The following is an 18,967-nucleotide window of genomic DNA, read 5'->3' as shown; positions in this document are numbered from 1 at the left end:
ATGAAATTCAACCACATAAATAAAGTAAAAAAAACAACCAAAACAACAACAAAAATGCCACTCACGTGAACATTTTAATGCAAAAATGCATTTCAGAGACCAAAACCAATTTAGGATAAAAAATAAAAAATAAAACTTCAAATTAGGAAGACAAGGGATAGCCCTGAAAACAGGCATTTATCAAAACCAAGCAAGCATCATATTTGAAAATGAGTATGAAGTCTAAGACTGGAACAACAACAACAAAACCATCATTCTTATTGGTTTGCATACATTTATTTTGGAAAATAACTTTTAAAATACTAGGTTGATAACTGTGTAACTATTGATGCTGCATGCTAGTAACTTTTTTCAATTATTATGACCTTTTGGAATTAAAATAATACACATTCTGAAAATATTGTTAATCTGGATCAGATAACAATTTTTTTTCTCACTTTTGGCTTTTTTAAGTTTATTATTGATTTTAGAAAAACTGAATTTATAGGGTCCTTTTCAGTATCAACATGAGTTGTCCAAGACAACTATAAGGTCCAAATTCAGAGTAAAATAGCAAATCCATCTTTTTACTTCCACTAGCTGTGTACTGTTTCAGAGTACTACGCGTGCCATAAATTGTGGTCCACAAAGTCAAAGGTGTATTTCCAGCATCTGACAGGTTCCTCAGGACGTCAGCAGCTAAGGCGTTTCGGGACTTTTCAATCAGATCATTAATTCTTTCAAAACTAGTTAGCTTGGCATCTGAATCAAAGTTAATGACTGGGTTAAAAGATGAAAGAAGGTAAAAATCTATGGAAATTTTTACAGAAATGGTCTTTTAAGAGGTATGTTGAACAGGGAGAGGGAAAGTTAGAGTATTAAAAACAAAAACAAAAAAAAAAAAACCTGGCCTAAAAGAAGTTTCATGGGTAGAAAGTCTTTGGAAGAGGATGAGATTAAAGTTAACAATAACATCTAATAATTAATATTAAATGATTTTTAGAGTCTCAGCAACATTTAAATCACTAAATTAACTACCTCTCATATCCCCTTTTATGTAGAAAGCTAAACCCTAGAAATCAGCTATCTTGCTGGTTACGTCAGGCGTGCTTTTAAAATGTTCTACTTCCTATTTTTTCATATCTAAAAGTTAACTAGTATATCATTTAAATAAAAATATAAGCCAAACAAAATTTATGTAATATGTAACCCTTGTTAATTCTGACTAACATTTTTCACTAAAATAGGAGTTGAGTATGTATCTCTTTCTAATAAGGGAGGTATGCTATAAAACCCTTTCAAAAAGTGAAGAAAAGTACTTCAAACGACAATCTTGGTAATAAAAACCAAGAGAATAGCAACCAATATTGTCTATTAGCTTAAAAAGACTAATGAACATACCTGAAAACCACCATGAAAAGTGTGTAATGAGGTGCCTCGCTGGATTCTATGGAGAATCATTTCAAATAATCTTAAGCGAGACTTTCAGCACCATCAAAAACAGTGAAAAATACTAAAGAGGGTCAGGTGATTGAGTTATTTAAAACCAACAAAAGGTGCTGGCTTAAGACCAGTAGTTACGACACGTTTTATTTCTTGGGACAGGCTGACATTTCATCCATCACCAAAATCTGTCCCCCAGGCAAAGCATTATTATTTAAATGGACATAGTCCAGCCTTGTGTATATATACCTACAATATAAAAATTGGGACTAAAAAAATTCTCCCAAGAGGTTTACAAAACTGGTTTTCAGGCATGTGGATTACAACTTTATGAAATTACAACTTTGTTCATGAAAACACTTTAAAAATCAAATTCTGTTTTGAGATCTTAAATTTCAATTCCATAAGATCCCTGGTTTTGCCATTTTATTCCAACAAGAGCTTCACATGTGCTGTATGCCTGGGGAAATGCATTCCTTTAAGTCTATTGTTTTCCTTTACATTCTACCAACTCCACTGGATTATCATGACAGTTCTGTTACCTGGTCGTACTCCAAGGCTCCTGGGTAGAGAGGCCATCCAAGGAATAATTCTGCAATCACACATCCCAGTGACCACATGTCTATGGCTTCACAAAATGGCAACCCCAATATAATCTCCGGAGCTCTGAAATTCAAAAATTTAAAAAATGATTGTAAAATTATCCAATTCATCTGGTATTCAAAGAAAAGCTCATAAAATCAGAGAGAAATCATCTATTCACAGTAATTCATCATTTTTCATAACTCTTTCAAACCTAACCATAATCCTGAATTAAAGGGATGCTATGAGTACAATGGGGAGCTTCCTTGGTGGCTCAGCAGTAAAGAATTCACCCACAGGAGATCCAGGTTTGATCCTGAGTTGGGAAGATCCCCTGGAAAAGGAAATGGCAACCCACTCCAGTATTCCTTGCCTAGAAAATCCCACAGACAGAGGAGCCTGGCGGGCTACAGTCCATGGGGTCACAAAGAGTTGGACACAACTTAGCAACGAATCAACAACAACATGAGAACAACACTGCTATGATGAAATATCTAAGTTTTATTAACATGACAGTAAAAGAAAAGAAAAAAAGGAAAAGCATAGATCTTGTTTTTTGAGATGACAGCAGAAGTACCACACCTTTTAGAAAGAGAACTGACAGATGATTAAACGCACACACCATGACATCAGAACTGAAAACCAGACACTGAAGATAAGACTCAAACCAAACCAGACCAAACCCCAAAGACTAACCAGGGATCTAGACCGAGGTATTACTTCAGAAGATAATAATAAACCTGGGTTATTTGTTCTCCAAAACAGACAAGACCAAGTTCACTATATTCTGCCTTAAAGGGCAGAAAAATACAGAGTACGTCAAAACAGTTAAAAAGCATTTTGGCACTTAAAAGAGCTTTGATTAACTGGAAAATGTATTCCATGAAAGATACAATTCTCAGATAAATTATGTTGCTACTTCCATTGACTTTCCCATAAGAAAATTAACATTCTAAGAGAAGTTTCACATACAGTTCTCTAATTCCAAAGTCATACAATCATGGTTATCCTGAACAATTTCAATGGTACAGAGAAGTTATAAAAACAGTACAGTAAATACTTTTTCCTAGTCCACTTGAGAGTAATTTGCCAAATAATGGCATATTTTGTATTTCGTACATACAAGATTACTCTCCTAATAATCACAATATAATCATCAAAGTCAGGAAATAAATACTGATACATTTTCACCAGCTAAGCCTTAGACTGCAAGTTGGGCCAACTGCACAGATAATGTCCTTCATGGCAAAAGAACCCAATTCTGAATCATGTACTGCATTTAGCTGTCATATCTCTTTAAGGCTTTTCCAACATGGAAGAGTCCCTCAAGTCTTTCCTTGATTCTATGACCCTGGCATAAGATATTACAGGCCAGTTATTTGTAGAATATCCCTTAGTATGGGTCTGTCTGACATCTTCTCATCATTAGATCCAGGTTATAAATCTTTGGGAGAAATGTTTGAAAAGTGACGGTTTTCCTCATTATATGCTATCAGGTGGTACAAAACTTTGCAGCACTACTGATAATGTTCACTTTGATTACTTGATAACACGATATCTGATAGATTTCTTCACTATCAAGTTTCTTCTTTCCCCTTTGTAATCAAGTTTTTTGTGGGGCTTCACTTTGAGGCTGGAATCCAATTTCAATTTATCCATGTATTTACCTATGTAAGTATAATGGATTCCTATTTTATTCAATGGGTTATAATTCATTACTATTATTACTTATTCTGATGCTCTAAGTTTCCCAGACTTGACCAGTCGGAACTCCTTCAATGAACAACACAGGTCCTCATTACTAATGTGGTGGCACTGTTCCCAGGATCTCTCAGTATACTTATTTAATACAGTTTAAAAAATTCCTTCTGCCAGTTTTTTTTTTTTAAACTTAAGAGTACTGATTGTTATATCTCCTAATGCAGTGGTTCTAGATCTTGGCTGCACATTACAATTTTTGTGCTGGCCACACCCATACCAATTAAATCAGAAACTCTGAGGATGGGACAAAGGCATCAGTGGTTTTTAAACCTCTCCAGCTGATTCCAATATATGACACAAGTCAAGAACCAAAGCCCTAAGACTTGATAGTTAAACCCAATGGAAAGACGATTCCATCTCCTCCCTACAGTTCTTCTGTTCGAAATAAGTTCAAAAGATAAATTGTTTGCTACCATAGATTTAGAATCTGTCTATTGACTCTACTCCTGAATATCTCTGCTGTAATTAATATTTAAGATTCAATAGACTCTTAATCCACAGTACTTGTTAAAAACAAGTAAATGTCATGGGGAGATGCTAAGAGGAATAAAAGAACCTTGCTGCTGCTGCTGCTGCTAAGTCGCTTCAGTCGTGTCTGACTCTGTGTGACCCCAGAGGCGGCAGCTGACCAGGCTCCCCCGTCCCTGGGACTCTCCAGGCAAGAACACTGGAGTGGGTTGCCATTTCCTTCTCCAATGCATGAAAGTGAAAAGTGAAAGTGAAGTCGCTCAGTCGTGTCTGACTCTTAGCGACCCCATGGACTGCAGCCTTCCAGGCTCCCCTGTCCATGGGATTTTCCAGGCAAGAGTACTGGAGTTGGGTGCCATTGCCTTCTCCAAAAAGAACCTTAAAACATAGTTATAAAAAGCCTGCACTCCTCTGACTACTTAACTCTGTAACTGTGTAGATGTATACATGTAAATTATATTCAGATATAATCAAATGCTAAACTACTACAGAAAGAAAGGCTTACCCTAAATTATATTTATTATCATATTCACAAGATTTTATCCTTTTTTTGTTCACTAGTTTATACACAGAACATAGCAGAAAATATGCACTCAATAAACATTTCTTAAGTAAGTCATGCCAACACAGGTTGATTCACACAAAGGAAAGAAAGCATCAGTGTGAAATGTGGGTCTGAACTAGGCATGGGAAGAATAAAGGTCTAGGCAGAAAGAGAGAGAAATGAACACAAGAGTTTATAAAGTATATACTAATCTATACTTCAAAAGGTTCAAAGCAAAAGGCAGCTAGTTTCAAAAGGTATGGAGTAAATGAGATCAACTAGTAATAGTTAATCATGTATTAATTTGAATCCTAAAGACTTGCCAGTAAGACTAATAGAGCTATAGCTGTGTGTAAGGGCTTCATAGTTATTTTGAAATAATTAATACAAAAATTCACAAGACTTGAAATGGACTACTATAGAAAATTTCAACATTGTATTTGGTAATGCAAGAAAACTAACAAAATGATACTATTTAGGACATACAACTTAAAGAGACGAAAACTGCTTGAAATCTGGTCAACAATTAGAGTTCTGTCTTGTGGACAAAGAGTGATGAATTCTTTCTGCCATTTGCTACCGTTTAGTGAGTGAGCTGGAGAAGGCAATGGCACCCCACTCCAGTACTCTTGCCTGGAAAATCCCATGGATGGAGGAGCCTGGTTGCAGTCCATGGGGTTGCTAAGAGTCAGACACGACTGAGCGACTTCACTTTCACTTTTCACCTTCATGCATTGGAGAAGGAAATGGCAACCCACTCCAGTATTCTTGCCTGGAGAATCCCAGGGATGGGGGAGCCTGGTGGGCTGCCGTCTCTGGGGTCGCACAGAGTTGGACACAACTGAAGCGACTTAGCAGCAGCAGCAGCAACAGAGAGTGAGCCACTTTGACTGTGATAAGAATACAGACTTATCTTTTTAAAAATCTTGATTACAAATTGTATAAAACCATTTCAAACACAAAATCTAAGATTCAAAAGTTATATTTAGGGAAGCAAACTCAAATATCTCATTTTTTAAAAAGAATTTTAATTGCAAATTTTATACAAATTCATTATGTATTATTGCATCAGTTTAAAATCCTGAGAAGCAGATGAGATGTGCAAAAAAAAAATTTCTTGGGGAGAAAATGTCTTTGAAGGATACAGAGGGAGATGAAGCAGGAGTAGGTGAAGAGAGCCTCAGACCTCGAGCAGTTCTGACAGCTGTGAAAGAGGGGCAAAGGAAGAATTAGAACTTCTATCCGACTGCAGTGCTGTTAAGAGAAGAGTCTTGGCAGGGTCAATGGGGAGTCTCGAGGCAAAAATTATCTGCTGGAGTAGGTCCCCATCAAACTAGAACAGCGTAGCTCTAGGGCCCCCAGTGTTTGGTCACTGGCTGGGAGCAGCCCAGAGGAATGGGCCTCTGCCCAGCACTGCTGCGTTATCTAACAGGCACAACAGGTGGAGGCTGGCAGCTAACTGCTCTTCACAGCAGGTTCTCTTGAAGTGGATCTGAACGCTGCCGCAGCCATCTTCCCCAAAGCTTTTGTATTTTATTTTGTAAAACATAAATACCATAAAGAAAATGCAATATATTTCTTCACCAAGTCTGAGTCAAACGTACAAATTCTCTCCAGTTTACCACAGCATACCACAGAATGTTATATTTTTTGTATGCATCATCACATGTGAAAAAGTGAGGAAGCAACACCTTCAAGCATTTACAATCTAGATGAAACTGCCAGAGATATCAGAGCTCAGCCAGCCAGTCTTACAATACAATAAACTTTAGAAATAAAATTATGCACAAAACAATAATATACCCATCTGTAACTTAATGAATAAAGCTTAGTTTTCTGAATATATCTTAACTGGCTCTCAAATTATTTCTCTGGGCTAAATATACTTTTAAATATAAATGACCATAGCAGAAAGTCTGATTTATGGACGACTCTCAAAATAAACCTTGTGTTCTACACCTAAAGGAAATTCTTCCACTTCTTTTCTTATCCACCTTAACTCCCTTCTGAGCACCTGTAATGTGAGTGGTGTGCCAAGGGTACAGCAGGGAACAGACACATGTGTACTTCTGTAGACAGGCCAGGCGCACACTAAACACGTCCACTGGATGGAGAGCACAACTAAACCACTTCACCACTCTATAAATAGTAACACAATTAGAAGGCGAGTGTCAAATCCACAAACTCAAACATTTAGGTTATACGGTAAGAAAGGCTATGCATAAAATGCCATGTTTCCTTTTTTGCTATGTGACTAATAAAACTTATCAATATTCATTAAAACCAAGTCCTTTTTACTTTTCTAAAGCCCTGAAATACTGATATGAAATCTAGGTAAAGTGGGTAAGCTAAAAAAAAAATTTTTTTTTAAGTGGGTAAACTAAACTCTGAATGATCTGTGGGTCTTTTGCTAGAGAACTCAGAAAGAATGTTAGCAGTAGATAGTTCAAATAAGAACATGGTGAAATACTGTCACTCAGAAAAGATGACTATTAATTGAACACTTTACTTTATTTCATTTTTATTTAAGTTGAAAATTCAATTACTGGCAGAGAAACCTAGCCCTGTTGGGAAAAAGGATGTCTCAGTTCAGGAGCTCAATATGTCAAGTTTGAGGAACAGTTATATATTCTTATAAGAGAAAGATGCCCTGGGTTATCCTGGCAAATGCCATTAGGCTATGATCATGTGATGATTTCAAGGCCGTCAAGAAAGTGGTGACCATGATATGGCTCCTAACCTATTTTTTCAAATACAGAAAATACAATAGTTAGGCCAACTTGATTATTTAGCCTGCCTAATGTTTCTCACTAAAGTTAATAAAACTAGCATAATGCTGATATATTTCAGTTTCTTTAGAGTTTAGTGACAGGAACAACCCAGGTCTAGTTAAGTCTAGAACACTGATCAAGTAATTTCTGAAATGACAAAACTAAGGGCCAGACTCTAATGATGCTGTCAGGGATATCACTCAGTAAAAATGAGAGCTACAGTTATCCTGGCTTCTTTCGATGATACTCCTCTGGTGGTGGTGGTTTAGTCACTAAGTCGTGTCCGACTCTTGAGACCCCATGGACTGTAGCCTGCCAGGCTCCTCTGTCCATGGGATTTTCCAGGCAAGAATACTGGATTGGACTGCCATTTCCTTTATATACAAATATACAACTACATGCTTCGCTCTACTTTTGACAATAAGAAGACACCAAAGAAAAGCAACACAAACTTGGAAAAGGTAAATAAATGGTAAACTCAATAAAGATAAAAATAATAAAATTAAAACAGTCTTCCTTGAGGTAGGTGATACAGAAGCTATTTCTAAAAATAAACAGTTTTATTAAGACATAATTCACATACCATACCATTTATCTGTTCAAATGGTACAATTCAATGGCTTTTAGTATATTCACAGAATTATACATAGAACATTTTTATCACCATCAAAAGAAGTCCTTTATCCATTACCAGTCACTCCCCATTTCTTCCAAACTTCTCCATCCCTGCTGCTGCTAAGTCACTTCAGTCGTGTCCGACTTTGTGCGACCCCATAGATGGCAGCCCACCAGGCTCCCCCATCCCTGGGATTCTCCAGGCAAGAACACCGGAGTGGGCTGCCATTTCCTTCTCCAGTGCATGAAAGTGAAAAGTGAAAGTGAAGTCATTCAGTCGTGTCCGACCCTTAGCGACCCCATGGACCGCAGCCCACCAGGCTCCTCTGCCCATGGGATTTTCCAGGCAAGAGTACTGGAGTGGGGTGCCACTGACCACCACAAATCTCCTTTGTCTCTTTAGATCTGCCTTTCTGGACATATCACACAAATGGAATGGTACAACCTGTGATGTCTTATGGCGAGCTTCTTTCATTCGGGGTTCAACCATGTTGCTCATGTACCAGCACTCCTTTTTTATTGCAGAATGATGTTCCATTGTATGGGTATACCAAACTTACTTATCCATTCATGGATATTTGGGTTGTTTCCAGTTTCCAGCTATATGAAAAATGAAAAGTTAACCAGGAAAAGCCATGCCACCTCACCAGGCTATTGAGCAAGAATGTACTCCAGGGCTGAAGAAGGTCAGAGCAGAAAAGCTATACACCAAAAACAATCACTTTCTCAGAGAAGTGAATGGTACAGGAAGAAAATGCCTTTGATGAAATATATATCCAAAAGGGGAAACAGGGGGCTAGTGTTAAAGAAACTGATTTTTCAGTGCAGCAGGCTTTACAACTGAGCTAATCTTGTGCTACACCTCTTTTTCAAACCTCTAGGGCACTGAAAAATAATAACAGTAACAACTTCTTGACCATCTGCTGGGAACCCAACATAAAAAGAGCATGGGGTCATGGGTAAATTTAAGGGTAAATTTCATAAGACTGTTTTGCTATAGTGCTACTATGCAGAAAGTTCTGGGAAGACAAGTCTTTGAGTCTGGTAAGGATGCATGACTTCAAACAATGAAAATCATCCAGAGAGAGCTAGATTTTAAACACTTTAGACACCTAGCAATCCCACCATTTACCCAAGCCTTAGTATTTTCATTTTTGAAATGGGTTTTACTGATGCAGCATACTCTGAAAATTATCTAAAGGACTAGGTAAAAGAATCTGTGTAAAATGTAAAACAGCATATACATTTACAAATTTATTCATACTCCCACTGTCCTAATTCACACCTCCTCTCTTCTCAAACCATCACCTCCTCCCTATCCCCATTCCTGACTGTTGTCCTTGCATCCAACTTTATTTGGCGGGGGTGGGGGGATATCTGAAAGAAACTTCTACATTCTCACCACCACATCTACTAGCCCACTTGCATCTGTCAGCACTTTTATCTAAGGCAGCCATGCTCACTCACTGAAGTACACCATTCCACCAATTTCCCAGTCTCTCTCATCACCAATCTCTCCCTCCCTTCTTCCCTCCCTCCCTCTCCCCAACCCCCAACATAAAGATATGACTGTTCCCATATCTCCCATTTTGAGAAAAAAGAAAAAACGTTCTTGTTTACATACCCTCCTTCAGCCATCATCCGTTTCTCTGTTCCCCCTTAAACCAGGCCTTCTTAAAAGCATTATTAAGAAAAGCTGCCTCCAATTCTGCCCCTGTCTTGAACTCAACTCTAATCAGGCTTTCATTACCCCATCATTCCACCAAAATAGCTCTTGTCAAAGTCACCATCATCCACTGCATTGCCACATCCTTGATTTATTTGGCTTGCAGCATCTGACACAGTTGACTGTGCTCTCCTGCATTAAACAGTCTGCAGTTGACTGCCAGGACACCACTCTGCTCTCTTTACCTCACCAGCACTCCCTTCTCAGATTCCTTTCCAGTTCCATCTCATTTCCACAGCCTTTAAATTCTGGGCTGTCCCAAGGCTGCCTTTAGATACCTGTCTTCTCTACCTACATTCACTTCCCTTAGGTGATCTCATACAATCACACGGTTTTAAATATCACCTTTATTCTTAAACCCAAATGTGCATCTCCAAACCAGATGTCTCTCCCCCAACTTTAGACTTCCCTATCCAACTGTCTACTCAATATCTCTTACTGTCAATTATTAGATATCTCAAACTGAACATGTTCACAACATCTGCACAATTCCCTGCAACCCACTCTTCCTCCAGCCTTCCCAATCTCAGGAAATGACAACTCTATCCTAATTTCTCAGGCACATAACTGGTGTAAGAATCAAATCTGACTCTCACTTTTCACAACTATCAGCAAAGCCCACTGACTTTATCTTCAAAACAGATTCAGAATTGGACCATTTTGCCCCACCTTTACTGCTAAAACCACAATCCAAGCCAGCAGCATCTCTTGCTGCAAGCTTCCTAACTGTTCTTGCTTCCGCCCTGTCCTCTACCACCTACTCTCAACTTAGCAGCCAGAGTGATCCACTTAGTACACAAGTCATGCCACATCACGCTTCGCCTCAGACCTCCTAGCAGCTTCTTCCTGCCTCACAGTAAGGCCAAATTCTTCACAATGATCTATACAAGGTCAGACGGGATTCTGCCCTCAGGAAATCTATTTAACATTTCCTACCATTATCCCATTTGCTTGCTCTGATCCACCTGTACAGGCCTCCTTACTGATTCTAATCATAGTTGCTGCCTCCAAACCTTTACATTTATCTAGGAGAAGGTTCCTGGCAGAGGGGAACACAAGACGCGATCTCTGCATTCTTATTTTGTGTTTCTGTCCAAAGACCTGATAGGAAGGCTTTCCTTTACCACCTTAAACAGAAGGGTAAGCCCCTGCCAGCACGCATACTTCCCGCTCCTCCTTTATCTTGCTTTACTGTTCTCTATAGCACCTGCCACCAACTGATAGGCTTCCTTATTACGTCTTCCCCTCCCCTACTAGAATATAAAACCATGAGGGAAACAACTTTAATTCTTTCGATGCTACATTCCCAGCACTGAGAATACTGCCTGGCATATAGCAGGTATTCACTTATCCATTTGTTCAATGAATTAATTGATCAAACAGTGGAAGCTGTTAGCATTCTGTTATAAATATCTTTATTAAATACATGAGCCAAAGAGGTATCAACCAAGAGACTCTGACATGCTAGCCACTTCACATTAGGGACAGTTGAAATGTTTTGATTATAAAATAAAAGTCAACACCATTTACTGAGCTTTAATAGCAGCCAACATCACAGAAATAATTTTTAAAAACATTATCTCACTTAAATAATTTTTAAAAACATTATCTCACTTAAAGAAGATGTTCTAAAAATAGATTTCTGCCTTGTTCTGTTTCAACATCAAAAATGCGGTAAACAAAATGTTCCACATAAAACAAAAGAACCCCTCAACTGAGTACAGTTAATCCACAGAATCATGAGAAATAATAAATCGTTTTTGAAGCAATTAAGTTTTGGAGCCGTCACCCAGAAACAGATAACTGACACAGTACCCAAAGTTACCCAGAAAGCAATGGAATTGAGACTTCAAATGCCTTATTCCAAAAACCTTTCTCTATACTATACCATCTCAATGATAAAATTTTGTGACTGAAAGAAACACAGAAAGCCAAACAGGAAACCTAGAAACAGACACCAAAGCTACTTTTAACAATTCAACTAAAGTTATGTTCCAGCTTTATTTTCCACAAAATAAGAGGATACTAGGATTTCCTGGTGGCTCAAAAGGTAAAAGGTCTGCCTGCAATTCAGGAGACCTGGGTTCAATCCCTGGGTCAGGAATATAGCCTGGAGAAGGAAATGGCAACCCACTCCAGTACTCTTGCCTGGAAAATCCCATGGATGGAGGAGCCTGGCAGGCTAAGTCCATGGGGTCACAAAAAGTCAGACACAACTGAATGACTTCACTTTCTTTCTAAGAATATACTAACTGACCTATGTTTTCTAATAGTTCTATGCCTTTTTTGATTAGTCTTTAGCTTTCTAGGACAATCTAATTTAAGAAGTATTATGCTGCCATTTTCTAAACCCAGTTTTCACTCAGTATAAATCCTTTAAACAGCATAAATCCTTTAAAATACATATAAGGACAGCAGTAACATCAAGCAAAAACAGTCAGCAAAAAGAAGACTGGGAGTTGACTGTGGCTCAAATCATGAACTCCTTATTGCTGAATTCAGACTTTAATTGAACAACGTAGGGGAAACCACTAGACCATTCAGGTATAACCTAAATCAAATCCTTTACGATTATAACAGTGGAAGTGACAAATAGATTCAAGGGATTAGATCTAACAGAGAGTGCCTGAAGAACTATGGACGGAGGTTCATGATATTGTACAAAAGGCAGTGATCAAGACCATCCTGAAGGAAGAGAAATGAAAACAGACAAAATGTTTGTCTGAGGAGGCCTTACAGAAAGCTGTGAAAGGAAGAGAAGCAAAAGGCGAAGGAGAAAAGGAAAGATATACCCATTCAGTTCAGTCGTCGTGTCCAACTCTTTGTGACGCCATGGACTGCAGCACGCCAGGCCTCCCTGTCCGTCACCAACTCCTGGAGTTTACTCAAACTCATGTCCATTGACTTGGTAAAGCCATCCAACCATCTCATCCTCTGCTGTCCCCTTCTCCTCCCACCTTCAATCTTTCCCAGCATCAGGGTCCTTTCCAATGAGTCAGTTCTTCGCATCAGATGAATGCAGAGTTCCCATTTGAATGCAGAGTTCCAAAGAATAGCAAGGAGAGATAAGAAAGCCTTCCTTAGTGATCAATGCAAAGAAATAGAGGAAAACAACAGAATGAGAGACTAGAGATCTCTTCAAGAAAATCAGAGATACCAAAGGAACATTTCATGCAAAGATGGGCACAATAAAGGACAGAAATTGGACCTAATAGAATCAGAAGGTATTAAGAAGAGGTGGCAAGAATACACAGAAGAACTATACAAAAAAGACCTTCATGACCAAGATAATCACGATGGTGTGATCACTCACCTAGAGCCAGACATCCTGGAATGTGAAGTCAAGTGAGCCTTAGGAAGCATTACCACGAACAAAGCTAGTGGAGGTGATGGAATTCCAGTTGAGCTATTTCAAATCTTAAAAGGTGATGCTGTGAAAGTGCTGCACTCAATATGCCAGCAAATTTGGAATACTCAGCAGTGGCCACAGGACTGGAAAAGGTCAGTCTTCATTTCAATCCCAAAGAAAGGCAATGCCAAAGAATGCCCAAACTACCACACCATTGCACTCCTCTCACACGCTAGTAAAGTAATGCTCAAAATTCTTCAAGCCAGGCTTCAACAGTACGTGAACCATGAACTTCCAGATGTTCAATCTGGATTTAGAAAAGGCAGAGGAACCAGATATCAAATTGACAACATCCGTCGGATCATCGAAAAACATCTACTTCTGCTTTATTGACTATGCCAAAGCCTTTGACTGTGTGGATCACAACAAACTGTGGAAAATTCTTAAAGAGATGGGAATACCAAACTACCTGATCTGTCTCCTGAGAAATCTGTATGCAGGTCAAGAAGCAACAGTTAGAACTGGACATCAAACAACAGAATGGTTCCAAATCAGGCAAGGAGTACTTCAAGGCTGTATATTGTCACCCTGCTTAATTAATTAACTTATATGCAGAGTACATCACGAGAAATGCTGGGCTGGATGAAGCACAAGCTGGAATCAAGACTGCCAAGAAAAATATCAATAACCTCAGATATGCAGATGATACCACACTTATGGCAGAAAGCAAAGAACTGAACAGCCTCTTGATGTCAAGTGAAAGAGGAGAGTGAAAAAGTTGGCTTAAAACTTCTCAACATGCAGAAAACTAAGATCATGGCCTCTGGCCCCATCACTTCATGGCAAATAGATGGGGAAACAATGGAAACAGTGACAGATTTTATTTTGGGGGCTCCAAAATCACTGCAGATGGTGACTGCAGCCATGAAATTAAAAGGCACTTGCTCCTTCGAAGAAAAGTTATGACCAACCTAGACAGCATATGAAAAAGCAGAGACATTACTTTGCCAACAAAGGTCTGTCTAGTCAAAGCTTTGGTCTTTCAGGTAGTCATGTATGGATGTGAGAGTTGGATTATAAAGAAAGCTGAGCACCAAAAAATTGATGCTTTTGAACTGTGGTGTTGGAGAGTTCCTTGAGAGTCCCTTGAGCAGCAAGGCGATTCAACCAATCCATCCTAAAGGAAATCAGTCCTGAATATTCATTGGAAGGACTGATGCTGAAGCTCCAATACTTTGGCCACCTGATGTGAAGAACTGACTCATTGGAATAGACCCTGATGCTGGGAAAGATAGAAGGCGGGAGGAGAAGGGGATGACAGAGGATGAGATGGTTGGATGGCATCACTGACTCAATGGACATGAGTTTGAGTAATTCCAGAAGTTGGTGAAGGACAGGGAAGCCTGGCGTGCCACAGTCCATGGGGTCGCAAAGAGTCGGACACAACTGAGCGACTGAACTGACTGAACATCAAACAGGTACTTAGCACTAAGAACAAGGCAATGTTCTAAGCACTTTATAAGTATTATTAGCCCATTTGATAGTCAGGCTAATCCTTTTAACAGACAAAGAAACAGACACAAGCATAAGGAACTTGCCTAAGGCTCATACAGCTATTTTGAAGTGTAGCCAGAATTCAAAGCCAGGTTTTATGGCTTCAGGATCCGTAAGTGCTGCATGTTAAAATAAATAATTCCCAAGATTACTAAAACTATCAGACTTTTATCGTGCTCAAAGTCTTCCCACTCAGATGCTATACTTATCATTAATGTGTTCTTTTTTCTCTTTCAACATGTCACCTTTGATTTTTAGACTAACTGGGAGATGTGAGATATATACTTATGTGAAAAGAACTACAGTTGACATTTTACTAAGTCCTCTTCCTGATCTTTAAGCATTTGCTCATCTTATCCATAAATAATCTTTCATGTTAAATACATAGATATCTGCAGGACACTTCTCAGTTAAAATAAGGCTCTTATTTTGGCAGATGCTGTGTTCCAAAAGATGACTACAACAATCTTTTACAAAAGCTATTAGGAAATGAGCTCAATAGTGTTATAGATGTGACCATCCAGTAGGTGTGATTACTAATCAATATAACATCATGCACTCAACAGGCAAAGTTTTATACTTGGCAAAAGACAGCAAAGACCTAAAGTGGTTATAAAATATCAGTACTAATAAACATGTATTTATACAAACACAACAAATCTAGCCAAGGATACACACCCAAGTTTTAACAGCAGTTATCTTTCACGAATCAACCTGAAAAGGAGACAGAAGTACACACTTCCACAACACTGGTTTCTAAAACAAGCGTCTCCCACTATACAATAAAAGACTAATGTTTAAAAATTGTCAGTCAGCTAAATTTTATAGGAATTTCATGTTTTCTTCTAACTGCTCTACCATCAAAGTAATCACATAGTCAGTGTTAAGCCAGTTTATTTCCTTTTATTATCAGGAATAACTTCCAAGTGTGACTCTCTGAAGCTGGGAACGCAGAGTCTCAGGAGGGAGGATCACTGGAGATGGCCCTGAGAGGCTCTATACCGTCTGCAGGGGACACCATGGAGAAGATGCCTCTAAGTACAACAGGGGAACTGGAAGATCTCCAAGAATCTTTCAAATCATAACGCAACTAAAATTTATGAAAATATGAAAGAACATTTGTATAACCAGACCTTTAACAGAAAGAAGACTTAAAATGTATTAGGGAGCTGGTTTCTAGCTTAATCAGCACTCAATTCAATATTGTGCAGAATGGTGCTTTTTAAAAAGAAAAACCACCAACAAAACCTCAACACTGACAGAAAAAGGCTGCTGCTGCTAAGCTGCATCAGTCGTGTGCGACTCTGTTTGACCCGCTGTTTGACCACAGACAGCAGCCCACCAGGCTCTCCCGTCCCTGGGATTCTCCAGGCAAGAACACTGGAGTGGGTTGCCATTTCCTTCTCCAATGCATTAAAGTGAAAAGTGAAAGTGAAATCGCTCAGTCGTGTCCGACTCTTAGCGATCCCATGGACTGCAGCCTACCAGGCTCCTCCGTCCATGGGATTTTCCAGGCAAGAGTACTGGAGTGGAGTGCCATTGCCTTCTCCAGACAGAAAGGCAAATAAGTTTTAAAAGAACCAATCAATCACTTCCAGAAATATTTTCTTTTTGAAGTCACGAATGTTTACCATGATAAGAAACTTGTTGCTACAGGCAATAACAAGGCTAGAGAATATCCGATATTCAACAGATTGCTTTTATGATCGTAACCACAACTATTCAATAACATGATGAAATGTAATCAAAAGTACAAGCTCTTAGAAGAGACACTCATTCAAATGTAGCTTGAGTCGTAGGCTAAAAATACCACAATTAAAAATATCCTTATTGCAAGGGCACTTAATCTTCTAAGTATGCTGCACAATGCTCCAGATCAAAGCGCCAAGTACAAAGGCCTGCAGTAATAATAAGTGTCTTCAAAATACATTAAATGTAAAACCTCAGAGGTAGAGGATAGGAGACGGTAAAGATTTAATAGCCATTACCAATATGCCAAATATATCACTTAGACCCCAACATCCAAAAAGATGTATACATCAATGATTTGCAAACCTATGACTGATCAAGAGCTAATATTTTATAAAAGTAGAGTCAGAAATGTATCAGACAGTACTATTTTTCATGGGTTGGTTTTTTTTTTTTCTCGCTTTTTTTTTTTTTTAAACTCTTTGGCAGCACCTTCAGGCATGAGCGGGATCTTAAATCCCCAACCAGGGATTGAACCCGAGCCCCTTGCAGTGGAAACATGGAGTCCTAACTGCTGGACCACCAGGGAAGTCCATGTTTTGTGTTTTACCTATCAAGAACTGTAGGCAAGATCTCAAAATTCCATTTTACGGAAGAGAAAACTGAGAACACTGTTGTTAATACATATCAAGAGAGAAAAGCTAAGGAGCTGAGTTGGTACTATACTACAGGTGATGAGGAGGGAAGTACCAAACTTCTCAAATTTATTTGACTATGAGATATATTTAAAATTATAATGTACCATCAGTGGATGCCAACAGAAGTTCATAACCTATATGATGTGTTTAAATCAGACAACAAAAATTATTTAATTGAAATTATTTAATTTGCAATTTTTCAAAAATATTGAAAATAACAAAAATATGTTTAGTGAGCTCTAATAAGTAATCAGATTTTGTACTAAATGTTTTATGCTCATTATCTCATTAATTCTAACAAAATCCTCTAAAGTCGGCACTGTATTATCCCATTGTAGGCAAGAGGAAAATAAAGCACAGAAGTAACTTTCCAAGTTCTCTAAGTAAGTAGGAGGGCTTATAAACATGACTGAGACCACGGAGTCTCAGTGAAAATCCAAGTTCCTCAACACCATTATATAGATCATTTTATTTTGTGAACTACTGCAAATGCATTATTCAATCATAAGACCAGGCAGTAACAAGCAGGTAGAAGATTAGATACTGATTCACAAGTGAGCAATCTCTTAATCTGGTGGCACATTTCTTAAAGGTGAAATTCTTAAATTTCACTTAACTCAGCAAATATATCACTATTTTTCTCATATTTTTTCCGTTACAACTTTTTAAGTTGACATACTTTTAGATTTAGAGAAAGGTGACAAATACAAAGAATTCTTATACACTTGCAATCAGATTTCTAAACATTAACATTTTATCACATTTGTATTATCTTTTATATACACATACAAATATGATTTTTATAAATCATCTGACAGTTAAGATGCAAGCGCTGAACCCCTCTACCCTTACACGCTTCTTTCAGTGCTTACCTCCTAAAGCAAGGGCAGGCTCTTACATAGCTACAGCATGTAATTCCTGTCAAAACCAGGAAACTAATATTCATGTGACACTACTATTCAGATTTTGCCAACTGTCTCAATAATGCCTTCTTTCACAATAAACAATTTTTAAAAATAAATCCTAGACCCATGTCTCTTTAATTCCCTTTACCTGGGATAATTCCTCAGCATTTCTGTGGTCCTCATGAGACTCATTTTTTAAGAATACAAACTAGCTATTTTGTAGACTGTCCCAGGATTTGTGTTCAGTTAATGTTTCCTCACAAGGAGGTTCAAGTTATCTATTTTCAGCAGGAATACCACAAGAGTGATGCTATCTAACACTTAATAATACCCAAGGTCCAGTGCTAAAGAAACAAGCAAACAAACAAAACGTTACCAGCCTAATAGGAACTATAATCAAATGCAAAGAAACAGAAAGGGGAAAAATTAATAGAGGCAGCCCTAATTATCAAGTTATTGAAATAATAATAGGTACTTTAATGATAAAAACTGTTCAAGAGAATGAATTAAATGATAGTTTCACCAAAAAAAACCTGGAATCTACTTGTTAAAACAACAAATTCTTGACATCTAAATACCATTCCCATACCTAAAAGGAAGCAGGGACCGTTAGAGAAATGGCTGATTCCAAAACTGAGAGGCAAAGTATAAGGTAAGCTTGGAAAACTTCTTGTGCCAGAAAAATTACTTATCAATAAAAAGAAATGATCTACTGATACAAGAAAAAATACCCAAAATCACAAAATCCTTGAGTAAAATAAACTTTAGACAAAAGGTGTGTTCCACTGACAGGAAGTTCTAGAAGAGAAAAACTAATGTACTGTGAAAAAATGAAAAGTCAAGATGGAGGGACAGACAATGAATGGAGAGAGACATGAGAGAA

The 18,967-nt window shown here is 38.2% G+C and overlaps 1 protein-coding gene across 5 annotated transcripts in view; it reads right to left on the bottom strand.

Moving 5' to 3' along the window:
• Positions 1 to 18,967, bottom strand: part of HIPK3 (homeodomain interacting protein kinase 3) — an 83,217-nt gene that overhangs the window by 25,140 nt on the left and 39,110 nt on the right. For all 5 annotated transcript variants that reach the window (XM_070804014.1, XM_019974962.2, XM_070804015.1 and 2 more), the window contains one exon: positions 1,965 to 2,088. In XM_070804014.1, coding sequence (XP_070660115.1) covers positions 1,965 to 2,088 — 124 coding nt within the window. The remainder of the gene's footprint in view (positions 1 to 1,964; positions 2,089 to 18,967) is intronic.

This window comes from Bos indicus, chromosome 15 (assembly GCF_029378745.1).
Source record: "Bos indicus isolate NIAB-ARS_2022 breed Sahiwal x Tharparkar chromosome 15, NIAB-ARS_B.indTharparkar_mat_pri_1.0, whole genome shotgun sequence".
In the NCBI taxonomy this organism is placed as follows: domain Eukaryota; kingdom Metazoa; phylum Chordata; class Mammalia; order Artiodactyla; family Bovidae; genus Bos; species Bos indicus.
The sequence above is the reverse complement of the archived record's forward strand: the minus strand, read 5'-3'. Positions and strand labels throughout refer to the sequence as shown.